The sequence below is a fragment of the Pteropus alecto genome, unplaced genomic scaffold, assembly GCF_000325575.1.
Source record: "Pteropus alecto unplaced genomic scaffold, ASM32557v1 scaffold75, whole genome shotgun sequence".
Lineage (NCBI taxonomy): Eukaryota > Metazoa > Chordata > Mammalia > Chiroptera > Pteropodidae > Pteropus > Pteropus alecto.
The window spans coordinates 11,342,112-11,358,096 of NW_006440638.1; the positions used below are offsets into that span (position 1 = coordinate 11,342,112).

At 39.3% G+C, this 15,985-nt stretch overlaps 2 protein-coding genes across 3 annotated transcripts in view; one reads left to right on the forward strand and one right to left on the reverse strand.

The window, feature by feature from the left end:
* Positions 1 to 10,636, reverse strand: part of ARL6IP5 (ADP ribosylation factor like GTPase 6 interacting protein 5) — an 18,045-nt gene extending 7,409 nt beyond the window's left edge. The window contains exon 1 of the mRNA XM_006917479.3: positions 10,335 to 10,636. Coding sequence (XP_006917541.1) covers positions 10,335 to 10,510 — 176 coding nt within the window. The 5' untranslated portion in view covers positions 10,511 to 10,636. The remainder of the gene's footprint in view (positions 1 to 10,334) is intronic.
* A 5,122-nt stretch (positions 10,637 to 15,758) lies between these two features.
* Positions 15,759 to 15,985, forward strand: part of UBA3 (ubiquitin like modifier activating enzyme 3) — a 20,425-nt gene continuing 20,198 nt past the window's right edge. For both annotated transcript variants that reach the window (XM_006917480.3, XM_006917481.3), the window contains exon 1: positions 15,759 to 15,830. In XM_006917480.3, coding sequence (XP_006917542.1) covers positions 15,811 to 15,830 — 20 coding nt within the window. In that variant the 5' untranslated portion in view covers positions 15,759 to 15,810. The remainder of the gene's footprint in view (positions 15,831 to 15,985) is intronic.

The window sequence follows — 15,985 nt, forward strand, 5'->3', positions numbered from 1 at the left end:
AGGACCTAGTTTCACAAATAAAAAACATTAAGTATGTTTTTCCATTGTGAGATAAAAATAAAAACATGTACCTACATATATATATATATATATATATTCACATAAATAAATGAATAAATAAATAGTTGAAAATCCTAGTGGAATCATTGATGGTTGTAAAAAGGCTTAGAATTCCACCACAGAAGCCTGTAGCAGTCTTGAAAAATGAAGTGGTTGTGTCCCATTACATAGATGAATAAGCTAAGCTCCTGAGAAGTGAAGAAATGTACTCAAAAGGATCCAGGGGAGGAAAAAAGGTGCCAGTTGATGTAATTATGACAGTAATTCACAATATAACCTGTTCTGTATTGTTAACCAGACTCAGTAATTTCTTCCCAACCCCCAAACATTCTAAGTAACCCCATTCTTCCAGTTGGGGTAAGCAAGTGGGATCGTTCTGGGAAATCCCTTAGCTTTCTTGTTTCTCTCTCTCTGAAGGAAGGTGGTTATTAGTGGGTGTGAACACATGCCTTAAACTTGCCAACATGATTCAGCTAACTATAGTTCCAGCCTAAGCTGCGGAAGGGAAAAAAATCTTGGCCAATCACAAAATTTTAGAGCTGATTGTTACCTTGAGAACTTGCCTCATTCTACAGGAAAAGTAAGTTAAGGAACAGAGAAGTTAATGAGTTTGTCCCAAGGCCACCAGATGCAAAGTTGGCGATAAAAGTTTACCAAAACTGAGATCCTCAGATAAACTCAAGCTCACTTTTGGTAACTCCTTTCATGTTACAATGCCAACAAAAATCACTGAAGCAGTGAAATATTTCCTGAGCAGCAGAAGCAGTTTTCATAGAGTTCCAATTTTCTAACCCAAAAAGCTATTTTCGCAGTTTGGTTCCTGAGGAAGCCTGACTCACCAAGAAAGTGAGGAACAATTTACTCACAGTGGACTTCTCCAAATTGGTGTTTTTCTATAACAGCCAAAGGGATCACTGCAAATATGAATCCATCCATCCATTTTCTCACTTCTCATTGCTCTTAGAGTAAAAACAGAACTCTTTACACATTCTACCAGGCCCTGTAGGCTCCGGCCCCTGCCTGCCCCTGTAGCGAAGTCCACAGCATACAACTGTGTAGTTTGGACCTGGGCCAAGGAAAGCTGGCTGAGGGGGAAAGTGGGCCTGAAATCCAGGCCACACTTGATTTGCCAAGCCCACAGTTTGGTGTAGGTTACATCTGCTAGGAGTACGTAAGGGTGCTTTTAATAATTAGTACGAGGGAGCCCTGAAAGATAGCAATCGCTCTGCCTGCCAGCTTTCTCAGACCATCTTCTCCTAATTCTGCACTCCATCCATTGGGGCTTCTAATGACCTCTAGAACTCCTCCTGCCTCCAGCCACGAGAGGCTTGTGCACAAGCTGTTCTCTTTACCTGATTCACTCTTACCTCCTTCAAATCTCAGCATAATCAGCCTTTTCTCAATCTCTCTGACCAGGTCATAGCACCATATGCCTCTTCATTATAGCACTTACCCCTGGGGCAGTTTTACATTTATCTGAATGAGTATTGGATGAACATCTTTGTCTCTCACTAGAGATTAAGCTCCATGAGGGCAGGGCTTGAGATTTTCTTCCCAGCACCTAGCACAGTACAAGTATTCAATAAATATTCATCAAAAGAAAGAAAAAAAACTAAGTAAGAATCTAACATATTTTCATGTTATTTAAATAAGCCCAGCAACTTTCTACGGCCACAAATTAAGAGATGTGAGATCTGTCTTGGACAAATCACTATTATTCTCATTGTACACTAAATATTACTAGAGAAATAGTTCCCGTCTTTGTGCCTTCACAGAGCTGTGATGAAGGAAACACATAGCAAAGCAAAAATAGGAAAAATCATCTAAACTCTTACACAAATGTAAGAGATAACTATTACGATATAATCAGTGAGATTTGTAAATTTTGTCACTAGAGTAGGCTGGGGGCCAGGAGGGAGAGTGGGTCCTACAGACCTGTCCAAATAGTCCCCGCTTGCTCTTTGATACCTCAGATAACCCCAACAGTCTTCTTGGGGTATTTTGGTTTCCTAACATGGACTTTTGTCCTGGCAAGAACTGTTTCTGACTGTAAAGTATAAATGTAAATGTTCAAACCAGTTTTGACTAAATGTGATCAGTGTCTCCTGGGCCTAATGATTACCAGCAATTAGGTGGGACAGGAGCCTGTCTCTTGTCACAGAAAGGTCATAGTAACCTAATCTTGAGGTTTTCCTACCCAAACAAATTGCGAAGTCCCATGCTATTTACTGCATACTCACTGTTTACTGAAACCTATTCCCCTGTGTTATTTGCACAAACTAAACACATCCAAATAATCCACTGTCTTGGCAGCCATTTACATCCATAGTAAAACACCTTATGAATCTCCAGGTTTCCTTTTGCATGTATCGAGCTAATTAATTACTTGTTTTATTTTTAACAAACAACAGGTTGGACATGGGTTAGAAGTCATATTGCTCATATTCCCCACAGTGACAGAGCTTCAAATAACAGTGTACCAGGCTCTGGTTATACTGCAACAAATCCTTTTTAAACTTTTTATTATGGCAAATTTCTAGCATGCAAAGGAAGAGAGAATGGTACAACAATCCCTCATGTATACTCATCATTTCCTTCAACAATTAAGAACACATGTTTACTCTCACAAGAAATGCTTTAGAACTGAAGTGGAAAGATATCTGATTACAAACTGTTCTTTCTGAACACTTTTAGTAGAATAAATTGTCACATTACAAGTTCTTATGAAACTGTGGAAAGAAGACAGGAGTTGGACATATGCTAATGAGCTTGGTGACAGATAAATTCCCTTCCTACAAGCAGTTTCCCGTCTATTTACTTCCCACTAACACCCAATTTCTGCAGTCCCTTTTGTTCCTCTGAGACAAAGAGAAGCTGTACTGATAGAATATGAAGCAGATCTATGGTAGGATTAGAAATAGGAACCAAAACCCCAGTTTTCTACTTCAGATGGGCTTTCTGCCTTCCAGGTTTCTCCATTAGCACATGCTCCATGGGAGGGAGGGCCAGGAAATCTTATATATTTATGGTAAATGCCTGTAGAATGGAGAAGCAGTCTTCAGGTTTTGTTTAAGATCATGGGCATGAAAGCATTTATCCAAAAGGAAAATAAGATATTTCCAAAAGTGCTGATAAATTTGGTATTAAGTGGATAGGTTCAAGTCCATCTTGTAGAATTGGATTTCCTATATGGACCCCTAATAAGTTGATTGAGAGCTTTTGCTCTCTAAGAAAGGGGCCAAGAATCCAAAATATGCTCATTTATTTTGCACATTTATCCAGAAACCACTGTAAATCCTTACGTAAGAAAAGAGGGCAGAAACTACAAACCTCGGGCTGACAGTGGAAAGGAATATTAAAAAAAAAGTGTGTGGGGAAAAGTCAAGAAGAACAAAGTATCAGAAGATGATTTAATAGAAGGCTATCCTTATCAGATGACAAATTTTGAGATTAAAGTTATATTAAATGTTAATAGACCTCTTAAATTTCTGTACTCAACACATAACCCACCAGAGGAAGACATACACCAGCATGCCACATGCTCTGTCAAATGTGCAAATAAAGGGATATGAGAGGGCAGAAAGATATTAATTCTGGGAGGATTTGGGAAGGCTTAGTGAATTTGTATTCCTGCCTGTAATCTCGGGGCTTACACAGTGTCTGGCACAAAGTAGGTGTTCAGTAAATATTTCTTCAATTGAGTGGAGGGTGAGAATGAGTAAACTTTCATAACCCTTTCCTCTGTCCACATACTAAATGCCTCTTCCGTTCTCAACATCTGAGAATTTGGGAATTTGGAATCATAATGCACAAAGGAGATCAAGTAAGTCAGATTAAAAATGATGTATGTTTATTTAGTTGTATATTTCTGTCTTCTTGCTATACTCGTATAAAAATTATTGTGTTCAGTGTTGTCTTGCTGCCCTTCTAGACTCTAACTGCAATGAAGGCAGGAATCATAGCTGTCTTATTCTCTACTGTATCTTCTGGAACAGTGCCTGAGAAGTTGGTAAGTGCTTCATATACTTTGTGGAGTGAATGAAGGAAGCAACACAAATAAGAATAATATTGTAGAACTGGTGTTGAAGCTGATTAATCTCAAAAACATTTCCACTAGTTTTTTAGCATAAACAGGCTAATTAATTTCATATGTTTTAATACATTTCCATCTAGAGCATCCCAGGGCTCTCTTATTCTTTTCTTCCTCTACTAACTAGAAACTTGATTTTTCATCCTTGTGGCAAAAAAAGAGAAGAAAAGAAAAGAAAAGAAATCTAACCATTTCTTAACACTAGGTACCGGTAGCATAACCCTAGAACATATTATGGGACCACATTCATTTTGAAAAGATTAAAGCAATGATCTTTTCAAACAGAATTACCAGCCTTCCAGAAAGTCCTTTGCATCTCAAACAACTGAAAGCATAATGTGGCAAGTTTACTTTCTAGCCTCTGGCAACAGGCCAAATGTGATGAGGTACTTTCTAAAAAAATACGGGCTCTTATCATTAGCAGCTACATTGTGCATTCTTAAAAGGGAGACATGAATGTACACAATTGAGAATAACTGTCTTTTTCTAACTGGAGATGCAATAGAGGTGTTTATATGTTTGAAAATTCTGTGTGTGGTTGCTGCTTCTGATGCTGTGCCAGAAAATATGAGTTCTGGTGGCAGGAAGAGAGATTTGTGAGAATAAAACAGGCAAATAATACATATGTTGTGAGAGTCACCTATTCAGTTGAAATTGGTTTATTTGAAGCTTTAGAATATTTGCAATATGATTTAATGGAAAAGTATTTCACTTCATATCAATAAAAGAAGCTGCTAAAAAAAAAAGAAAAAAGCTACTATTAGCCGCTTTGGTTTCAATTGGCCTTGTGATCTCGAGCTTTTTATATTTGTGAAGTTGGGGAGTTGGATGGGATTAGTGCTTTTCAACTTCAACTTGGGGGTGTATATCAGAATAAACTGGGGTGTTGAGATGAAGCTTAGATGCCTGGATTCAGGTAAGAACTCTATATTTAGAATCTCTGAAGATGGCACCTGGGCATATAGGTATACTTATTTAAATTTTCTTGGAACCAGACGACTTACTAAATTTTAATGTGCCTGTGAACCACCCGAGTCTTGTTATATTCTGACTCAATAGGTCTGAGGCCTGAGATTTTACATTTCTAACAAGCACCCAGGGTGAAAGATGCTGCTGTTCCATGGCCCACAATTTGGGTAGATTTCTCCAGCTCAAATCTTTTGGCATTCTATTAAGCACATAGAAACTCCTGTCCATAACTAGAATGTATCACATGCTTAGTACTTAAATTGCAAGTGCTACTAGGTGTTGCTTTTGCTTTTCACTTTAAAAATAGAGGCACAGATTTCTATTGCTTTTCACTTTAAAAATAGAGGCACAGACTTCTATTGCTATATGTGATGTAAAAAGAACATCTAGTGCCAAGATGTCAAGTGTCGAGTGTGTAGAAAGTAAATCATGTCCTCTTCAATCTTACACATCTCTCCTATCTTGATTTAAAGGACACAAAGCCATTTTCAGTAAAACACATCACCTAGCTTGTTATTCATGTTATTCCTTCTGAGTCATTCAATCTCTTCTGAAGTGATGCCTGAATTTCAAAAGGAAACTCAAGTCTTCAAGGGAAGCAAAATTTTACAAACAATGTAAGTTGCAATAAAGACAAAACCACTAAAGTGTATTTATCATTTAATACTTCTGCCTATGAGAATACACAAGTTGTGAGAATTTTAAATATGCTGGTAACCTAGGATTTAATACAATAACACTAACATTTGAGTGTTGTTATTTGCTAGACCTTAATGTGCTTTAGATTAAGTCATTTAATTCCTATTTTATAGCAGTGGAACTCAAGAGCAAATGAACTTTTAAGCAGAAAGCCAAGAAAAGCAAATGTCAGAATTCTGTCAAAAAATAAAAAGACTGAGTCTGTGGAGCCAGTAAAGTCTCCAAGGCAGACTAATAAAAGAATGATAGCCCAACAATCAATAAATTAAGGAAAATGATCAAAGCTATTTAAAGCTTCAAATCCACTCCATTCTTATGTTTGAAAAGTCAGGAGCTAAAGTCAAGTTGCTTTGCTATTAATTGCTAAGAATTCTTTTCGTAACTTGTTATAAAGCAACTTGAATTTCATGAAGACAATGTTGAAGAATCATCACAATTTTTTTGGCAGTAAAGTAGAGGTTCTCAATCACAATCATGGGAGATTTTGATTCCCAGGGGACATTCGACAATGTCTGCAGACATTTTTGATTGTCACAACTTAAGGAGAAGGTGCTGCTGACATTCAGTGAGTAGAGAGTAGGGGTTTTGCTAAACATCCTACAACACACATGACAGCCCCCACAACAGAGAATTACACAAGCCAAAATGTCAACAGTGCTGAGGTTGAGAAGTCTTGCCAGAGAGTAGTTCATCAAAATTCTACAAGAGCAATATGAATTAGTCTGAATTGTAACTTTTTTAAATTGATTTTTTACACACTATGGTAATCTTAACCAATATGTAGCAGGTGATGTCAGTTAGAATCATTTTAGGAGCATGTCGTTATTATGTACCGGCATACTGCTATATGCTTCAAAATAATTTTTCCCATCAAATAAATTAAAAGTTGCCCCTGAGATTATGTTGAGGCCTTACAGTTCATTTATTTACTTTTTTCACACACCAGCTAAGCATCTGCTATATAGGTCTCAGGGATACAGAAAATAAAAATAACAATAACAATAGCAAGAAAAAAAATTACAAAGAAAATGCACAGTCTCTGTTCTCATGGAGTCTATAGTCCAGAGTGGAGGCAATTTAAAAGCCTGTGGGGTAAGTACCAGGAAAGATACAGGCATAGGTGTGGGACCCAATTAACACAAGAGAGTGAGGGACAAAGGGATAATGTTTCCTCAAAAAGATGGTACCAAAGTTGAGTCTTGTAGGAAAAGCAGGAGGAGATGAGTAAGATGGAGACTAGAGTTTGGATGGATACAGCTGCTGGAATAAAGATACTATTATATTTCTCAGTAATCTCTATGGCAACACCAACAATGATAAAAATAATAAGTAACATTTGTGAAGCAAAATTTGGGGCTGGACATTGTTCTAAGGGACCTGACTATATTAACTCAGGTACTACAATTAGTCAGTCTCATTTCACAGATGAGGAAGCTGAAGCGCGGGGTGGTTCAAGTGACTTCCTCAAGGTCACATGGCTAGTGACTGGCAGTTGGGATTTAAAATTTACCTAATCTGTCTCTGGTGCCTAAACTCTTAACCACTACCCTATACTACCTGAAGAGTCAGAAGATATGGCAACTGTCTTCAGCAAGGGCTATTAACTAAGAGACTTACTCATAATTAATCATAGTAGAACTACTAAGTGGAAGTCATGTGCCTGGTAAACCATGCTGTTAAGATGAAGATCAAACTTCTGAACATGGATAATCAGGACTTGTTTAATCAGGTCCCATACACAGATTTATCTATACTCTAATCCCTCTTAATCTTCACCTTGGTACAGGCAGCCCTTTCCAGTATTTTTGGAGCTAGATGATATCCTCTTGGTCTTCCATCTCCCTTCCTGCAATCTTGAAAAGCAGGTCTATACTCTCCCTCAAGCAGGTTTTCCACACAAGAGCATTCAGAGTTGAGACTAGAGCTCTCCAACAATGCCCTGGAGGCCCCTCCTCACCAGCAGTTGATGGAACAATTGAATAACAACCTTTGAACACAGTCCTTTTCCCAATAAACAACCAGGCCACATTTTCATACACATTCTACCAAGATAAATGAGAAACTATCAAATGCCAGTAGAGGATTCGGATAAACAGCCTCCAGGACCTCTACAACCCACCCACCTACTGACATCACCAAATGAGGAGAGCTCTCTTAGAATGAGAAATATTCCAGAATCAGCTAAGGTCCCTGACCCTGAAGATACTTGGTTTCTCCTAGCTTTAAGAGAATAACTCTAGACTTCATGACTCATAGAGAAGGAAGATGGCACAATAGTTAAAAGCATAAGTCTCGCTGTGACTTTGAGCAAGTCACTTAACCTCTCTAAGCTTCAAGTTTAATAAAAATAATACAATAATAATAATATTGGGTTTTACGAGGGAATACAGTAAATTACTTAGCAAAGAATTTAGCACACAGAACACTAAAAAATATTAGCTTTTATTATTGCTAGATTATAAAAAAAAAGAAAAGGGCAATTTGTGGAAAAAACTACAGACTGTGTTTGTAGACAAAGAAAATATTAAATTTTTACTGGGGTACAAAGGAAATCTCACATTTTGTACATAGCTTTCAAAACAACTTACAACTTACTGGCCTCTATCGCTTGTAAGTTTTTAAAACTAAGAATAAAAAAAATAAACATGGTTATTTTTAATGTTTATCTTCAAAAATTTCACTGCCCACCAACATCTTTCATTTGAAAAAGGGAACAGGAAGGGCCAATGCCTCCAAACTGGCTGAGTTAGTGGACCCCATAATGAGGAGCTGGCCTCTGGCCCTCCCTATGAAAAATGGGTTCCATCAAGACAGCAAAAATGCCTGAGCTGTGTTTGGTATGGGCAATACACTTCTGAAAAGCAGTGGTTTTTTCAGCTCATTTGCTTGGTCTGTGTCAAACTTTGCCCTATATCTAAGTTTTTGAGTTACCTTAACAAAATAAAACAAAAACAACAACAAAAAACAAACCCATAACTAGATTGCTATGATATCCTGCTCCCTTCTTTACAAAATGAGAAAAAAGAAAGCAAAACAACAGGTGCGATCCTATTTACGATTCATTTAATTTTAATTTTTTTTTTTTTTTTAGTGTGTCATGAAATAAGCCTTAGGCATAAAGCTAGGGAAAGGTTCAGAAGGCAGCTGCCTCAGGCCTGTCCTACCCTAACTAATTTTAACTTGGCTGCCACTCTAATTCAAGGTTGGCTCAGAGCCCCTGCCCTCTACACACCAAGCCATTCTCAGAGTCTGCAGTTCCTTAAGCAACACATTATGAGGATCTGAGTAATTAATTGTCTATGAAACCCCACAAATGAGTGTCCTTTTCTGCATAGGGGTAACTACTCTGAAGCACACCCAGAGATTGTGAACTCTTTCCTCTGTGCTGTGTATTTGGCCCTGTAGCTTCTCAAAAACTGCCACGTGCCCTTGGGCCTGAATTCATCTCTGATTGGTCTCGCTGGGCTCCAAGCCTGGATTCAATAAATAAGCCAAAGAATAGCAAACCAACTTAAGAAACCACCCTCTTCGCCCTTTCCCACAAATCTCCAAGTTTGGATTTCTCCTTTCTCCCAAGCTCTTTCCTTCTGTGTTTACTCAAGTAGAAATGTCAGACACTTCTTTAATGGCAAATGAGTTACTTTATAACTTTATAACTGAGGGTAGCTTTTTCTTTAAAGATGCATATGATAAGCGAGATCTAGAATATCACCGCCGCATTCTGTAAAAGTAAGAGAAGCACTCCTTAAAGGGTGAACTACACAAGAGAAGGTGGTTTCTAGCACAGCAAGTGTGCGTGACTGTGTATAACCTGGGACATTTTTAATATTAAGATTAGGTGTTGAAAAAGCCTTCAATACACAGACCACAGGCTAGAAAGTGTAGAGACAGTGACCACGCCCAGCAACACCTGGAAGAAATAGCGAAAGGACCCCAGCCTTCAATCACACACTGAGAGAAACGCCACCAGGATACACCCATCCTCTTGCTCCCAAGCTCAGCTCTCCTGTACAGTATGGCAGGCACTAGGCGGAGAAATCCACAGAATGCGTCGCCTCTTTAATACCCTTTCTACACTACCACCCCTAGAAGGCAGAGTCCGGATCCACACCCCGCCGCCCCAACCCTCCCAGGGCGGCGTCCGCCCTAGCTAGCCCCAGGATAAGGTTACACCACTTTCCTTTTAAAAGACAGGGGCGCTACAAATATTTTCCCCAACAACAGCGTAATCGGGGCACAGAGGGAAGAGATATCATTTTTCTTGTCCGTAGTTCGCAACATTTCTTACTCTTAGGGACCCCCCCTCACGTCTCAGCCTCAGGCGCCGAAAGGAAATGGGGCTCCCCCAGATTGCTGCGGCCTGGATCTGCGAACGAGTTTCCACTGGATTGGCCTCTTGCAGTCGCCAGAGCCGGTGCTGGGCGTGGAGAGCGTTTCTGCATGCCGGAATCTTGTACCCTGAGCCCCCTCCATGCTGCTGCCCACGATCAGTGCCCGGAAGGGAGACCCCACTTACCCCACAACAGAAATCATCATGGCAGCCACCACCAGGTAGTTGGTCTGATAATAGAGCAGATTGCTCACCACGCGGTTGTTCCATTTAGAAATGTCCCTGAAGTCCGGCCGGGCGAAGCGGTCAGAACCTGGGAAGAAATCGTCCCAGGCTCGGAGCGGGGGGATATTCACGTCCATGGCTGGTCTCTCAGCTTCTTGTTCTTTGCCTCTGGAATTTGGCGGCGGCGGCGGCAGCAACTGATCAGCTGAGCTAAGTTAGAGATGACAGCAGCTCTGCCTCTGTCGGCTCTGCGGTTGGAGAGCAGCGAAGCAAAGGAAATTCAAAGCGGGAGGGCGTTTTTCTCTTCTTTACTTCTTGATTGGCTCTAAGTGGTTGGTAACAGGAAAACTGGGGCCCCGCGACAGAGCAAGGGGCAAAATGCAAAATAAAGACGAAATGACAGAAAGAAACCAGCGGAAATCCTCTGTCTGATGCGAGGTGCTGATGCCTTCCCTGGCAAGCCAAATACGATCAGCCCCCATTAAAAATCCCCCTTCTGTTTAACCTAGGAATGTGTTCTAGACCTTGTGGAAAATTTTTGCAGCTGTTCAGATGCCAGTCTAATTGAAATGGAATGGAAGGCAACTATAGTGACACTGGAGGATGAGTTGGTTTTGAAAACTAAGTCATTACTTACCTCTGCACATCTGAATGTAATTCTCGTGTTTTCTGTTTCACCATGAGTCACTATGAATGAAATCGAATTGACAAAATTAGAAAGAAGAACGTGTAGAACGGAGGGGTTGATTTGTTACTTTTCTTCTTTGTTCTCCATCCCTGTTTTCTGAGGGCAAAATTCTGATACAGTGTTCACTCTGGTCATTTCAGCCCTATTTCTGGGCATATTGCTTACATTTGAAAACAAACAATGGTCTGCAGTGAACTAATTGTTCTGGGCAGAAACATGGATTCCACTCCAAAAGATCTTTCTCAGTTTTATCCTAATATTTGGTGACAACTTTTAATAAAAGAGCACGCAATGTTTTAAATGATAATGTGTAAAGGGGGTCAAATACGTGGTGACAGAAAGAAATCTATGAGAGGTGAACATACAGTGTAAATATATATATATATATGCCTTACTGTTAAGGTGTACAGCTGAAACTTATTGGATTTCATTAACCAATGTTACCATAAAATAAATAAGTAAGTAAACAAACAAACAAACAAACAAACAAATAATAATGTGATAGCTTTGTATCCCAGCATAATTTAGTTGTAAATTGCTGTCTAAGGCTTCCAAAGAGTCTTCTTTACTAAGTTAAGGGGCTACTTGGTACAATAAACCTTTTAACTCAAATGTAGCAGAAAAAAATATTTTAGTTCATTGCATAGCATGGTAGGCAAATCCTGAGATGCTAGTGTCTAAAATAACAAACAATCTCTAAACCTGCCAGTGGTGCTGTTCTTAAAAACCTGAATTCACTCTCCTCAGACCACCAATTTTCAAAAACAAATCAGAAATCAACAAAATATACCTAATGTAAAGTCTAGAAGACATGATTCAGAAGGCAGTTAAGTTAGTCACAATGACTAAGAAAATACTGTCACTGGTGTTGAATAAAGTTTAAAATGTAAAAATATTCCTGAACTCTCACATTTTCTTGATTATGGAAAGATGAGAAGATTTAATGTCAGAGAGAGCAAAATTAGAGTCCTAGCTCCTCCATTTCTTGCGAGTGACTTTGGAGAAATCAATCTCCTCCAGCCTCATTTTCTTCCTGTGTAAAGTGAGTATAATAAGAACATCTCCTGTATAGTTGAAGATAAATAAAAGAGTGGATGAGAGGTACTTAGTGTATAGTAATTGCTCTGATACCATGATATTAATAGTCCTTTAACCTAATTTGTTTTCTATGCTTTCATAATGAACATCCACTGACTTTTCTCTATCTTCTTGTAATTTTATTGTGGTTGTATCTTGGTAGACTTGATAGGGGAACAAAGGTTGACAATTTTCAGTATGATATCACCAGATAGTTTGAGTCCTTTAAAGGCTATAAAAGCATTGTGAGAGATGAAAAAGTTGAGAAGAATTCAGCCTTGCCCTGCCTACAAGGATCTTGTAATGCAGTAGAAACACCAACTTAAATACAAAACAGTGAGAGGAGTGTTATCTTGAGATGTGCCAGGCCTTGGTACTCAGTTACAGGAAGTCAGAGGATGTAGAAGAATTCCCTAGGGTTTACGAATTTCAAGAAGCAGCACTGTGAGCAAGCGGAGTAAATGCTCTTGGTCAAGACCAGTGTAGGAGTCTTAGTTGGGCCCCACTGTGATCAAGAACTTTTGCCTTCTGATTGCTCAGTTCTACATGACCATAAGCTATCAAATGTGTGTAAGTAATAATATGATTACTCATTGATCACAGGCAATTGATATTTAGTAAACATTTGTTCAGTGTATTTTTATTTATTTGATTAAACCTCCAAAAAGGTTTAAAAATAAATAAGAAATGGAAAAAGTCAGATGCAGTGGTATGGAGCATGATCCCCTTTTCTCTATCTCCAAAATCGTTAACTATGCTTCCCCTTCTGTTTGGATTATGGGATTTTTTTTCCCACTATACATTTCTACCTTTGTCCTCCTTCCTATTCTCTTAGTTCTTCTGGCTGGTCTAATTATCAAATTGGCATGAAACAGAGTACCAGGAGAATATAATTAAATTTAATTATATATGTACATATGGAGCTTCCATGAAAATATGAGGCCCCCAGTTGAGGATTATATGTCATCTGGAGTTAAGGAAAAACCTGGGTTGTGGTTTGGAACTTCAAAGGGAAGGAAGGCTATCCACATGGAGAAGGAAAAGCAAATGTTTGGTAAACAAATGTTTGCTGGGACATCTTTAACAATGGTACAGAGAAGGCTTTGATCAAACATGTTTTGCTAGATTCCTCTCTGTTACACAGTAGTTCATGATGAACTATGGTTATCTATGATAATAGCTCCCTTCCTGGAGCAGGTCCTCTATCTAAATTCTTTTAGGTAGTTAGGGAAAAATTCTAGAAACTTTCCTGTCTTTCATTTCGTAAAAATAAGTAACTTAAAATAATATCCCAAGGGGTGGCAAACTTTGCTCCCCTTCAGTCATAAAATCATTTTTAATAAAAATAAACACATATGGAATCCTTACTTTATTGCAGGCACTGTTTGAAATGCTCTTAGTAGCAGCTCTTTGTCACTGTTCATTTCGGGGGGTCAGATTCACTGTAGAGGCCTTCCTGGTGCTCTTATACCCAGACTTGTGTTTCTACATAGGACCACTCTGAATATATTTATCTGTCAGTGTATCAACCATAGTGGATAGACTAATAGTTTATGATATATTCTGTTTGAAATGAAGTGTCTGTTGAAGGTTTCACTTGTATATCTCTGTTACTTTCATTACTGGCAAGCACAGGTGGCTGTTTAATGTCAGTCTGAGCCAGTGGGAATGCCTTCTGTGATCTATCAAAATACCATCACGATGAGTCGGGATGTTAGCTCCAAAGCACAAAGATGCAGGACCAGATGCCTTTGCAGACCTCTTCATGGGCAAGTAGCATCCTGTCCATGGGCCTCAACTTCCTTCCCTGTGAAATGGGTGAGTTTAGTCTAGGTGATACTTAAGGTACCTATTGGTTTTTACCATCTGAGGGGGTTGTGATGCTCCCTACCACTAATCAAAAGGTCTCCTGAAACTATCATTGCTGGGAGGAAGGGTTTAACCTCAACAGTTTTCATCTGCAGAGTAGTCTGGGCAAGGAAAAGCAGTTTCTAGGTTGATATTGAGACATGTGACCTAGAAAGAAGCTGGTGTCTCCTGCTATGGACTGTGGACTGTAGACTCTATCCCGCCACTTATTGCCTGGCACTGACTTTTGCTTCAATGAATGCATTGAACCTGATTGGGGGATGATAAAAGACAGAAGTGATTAAATATCATAATTTATTAACAACTATATTTACTGAATACCCATCAAGCTTTATATAGTACTGCATTTTAGCAGTTCTCAAGTTTTATTTTTCATAGAAACCTTCAAGGCTTTACAGAAGGTTGGGGGTAGGGCCGGAAAATTTGCATTTGTAACAAGTTCCTAAATGATTCTTATCTAAATGATCAGGGATTATATTTTGAGAACCACTTTGGATTTCATTTCATTTTCAGTCTATGGAGGTGAATATTTTCAGTTTGCAAATGAAGGCAGAGACGAGCCCAAAGTCTCATAGATAATAAATGGAGAGTTAAAAATTTAAGTTCTTTCTGATTCTAAATCTCATTCTTGTCCCACTCGAAGGAAGGATATATGTATACATGTATGTATATCTGTATATAATATGATTTTTCTGTATCCGGTCATACACACAAATCTATCAATTTCTGACTCTGGAAGAAAATACCTACTCCAAAGTTTTATCACGATTTATCTTTAGGTGAAGAGATCATGGGTGTTCTAAATTATTCTTTAATTCTTGTGCTTTTTTCCTTTATACTTTTCTTCTACTTAAATATTATATTTTCTCAGAAAAAAAATTTTCAGTTTAGTTCCATTTCCCCTGAATTTCTTATCTGACGGAATAATGTGACACTATAATATTAATATTCATATTCTTGTAGCCGCCAGCCTCCGAAAGACACATGGACCACCAGGAATTAGTGAGTCATAGGAATCACACTCTTTATTCAGCCAGCTGGGTCTGCCAGGGGTACGCAGACCCCAAATTAAGCAGCCCTGAAATGTAGAGGTACAGAGTTTTTAAGCCCTAAGTCCCATTCCTTATTCTGTCTGAAACACAAAGGTCTATTTTTCTCCTATTCACTACCTGTCAACCCACAGGTCAGTTGTGGAAGCTGGGGTACAGAAGCAGAGAGCTTATTGTTAGAATGTTATGTTCCCATGAGCGATAGCCTATGTTCCCATGGGCAATAGCCAAGCAGTAATTTTCGAGCCAGCACAATATTAACAAAGAAAGAAAATAATATTGTTATCCCACCCCTATGAACTGATTTAGAAAAAATTTTACTCTTAAAGTGAGTACCTTTATGCAAAGATGTTGGAACTGTCCTGTAAAGTAGAAAGTGGAAATTCCCCCATGCTCTGCCTCAGATGGAAGATCTGGCATATTAGGTGTCTCTTCCAGTTTTTTCCAAAGAATATACCGTTTTATATAATTATTTATTAACATATAAGTTGTATAAACATATAATGTATTACATCCGTATTTTCACGCAACATAATATTATACACTGGCTAAGACTTATCTAATTAAATGTAGTTAATCAAGATAATAATTACAATGAAAAGCTTTAATGCCAACGGGAACGTTGGTGAAGTTGGCCCCGCCCCGCTCCGCCGGCCCCGCCCCGCTCCGCCAACCCCGTTTTTTACCCACTGGCCCCGCCCCTAAGCTTGGTCAGCCCCGCCGTGGGGGCACCTGGGAAGAGGCGGAGAACAATATGGCGGATGGTGAGGAGCCGTAAGTACCTGGGCTCTGCAGGCGTGCCGGGCCGGGCTGGGTTGTGCGAGAGCGCGGTGGTGGACGGCAGCCGCCGCCACCCGGGGTCCCCTCACCCACCCCTCCGCCCGGTCCCTTTGCCCCCTCATTCTCTCGCGGCGCCCAATGTGTAGCGT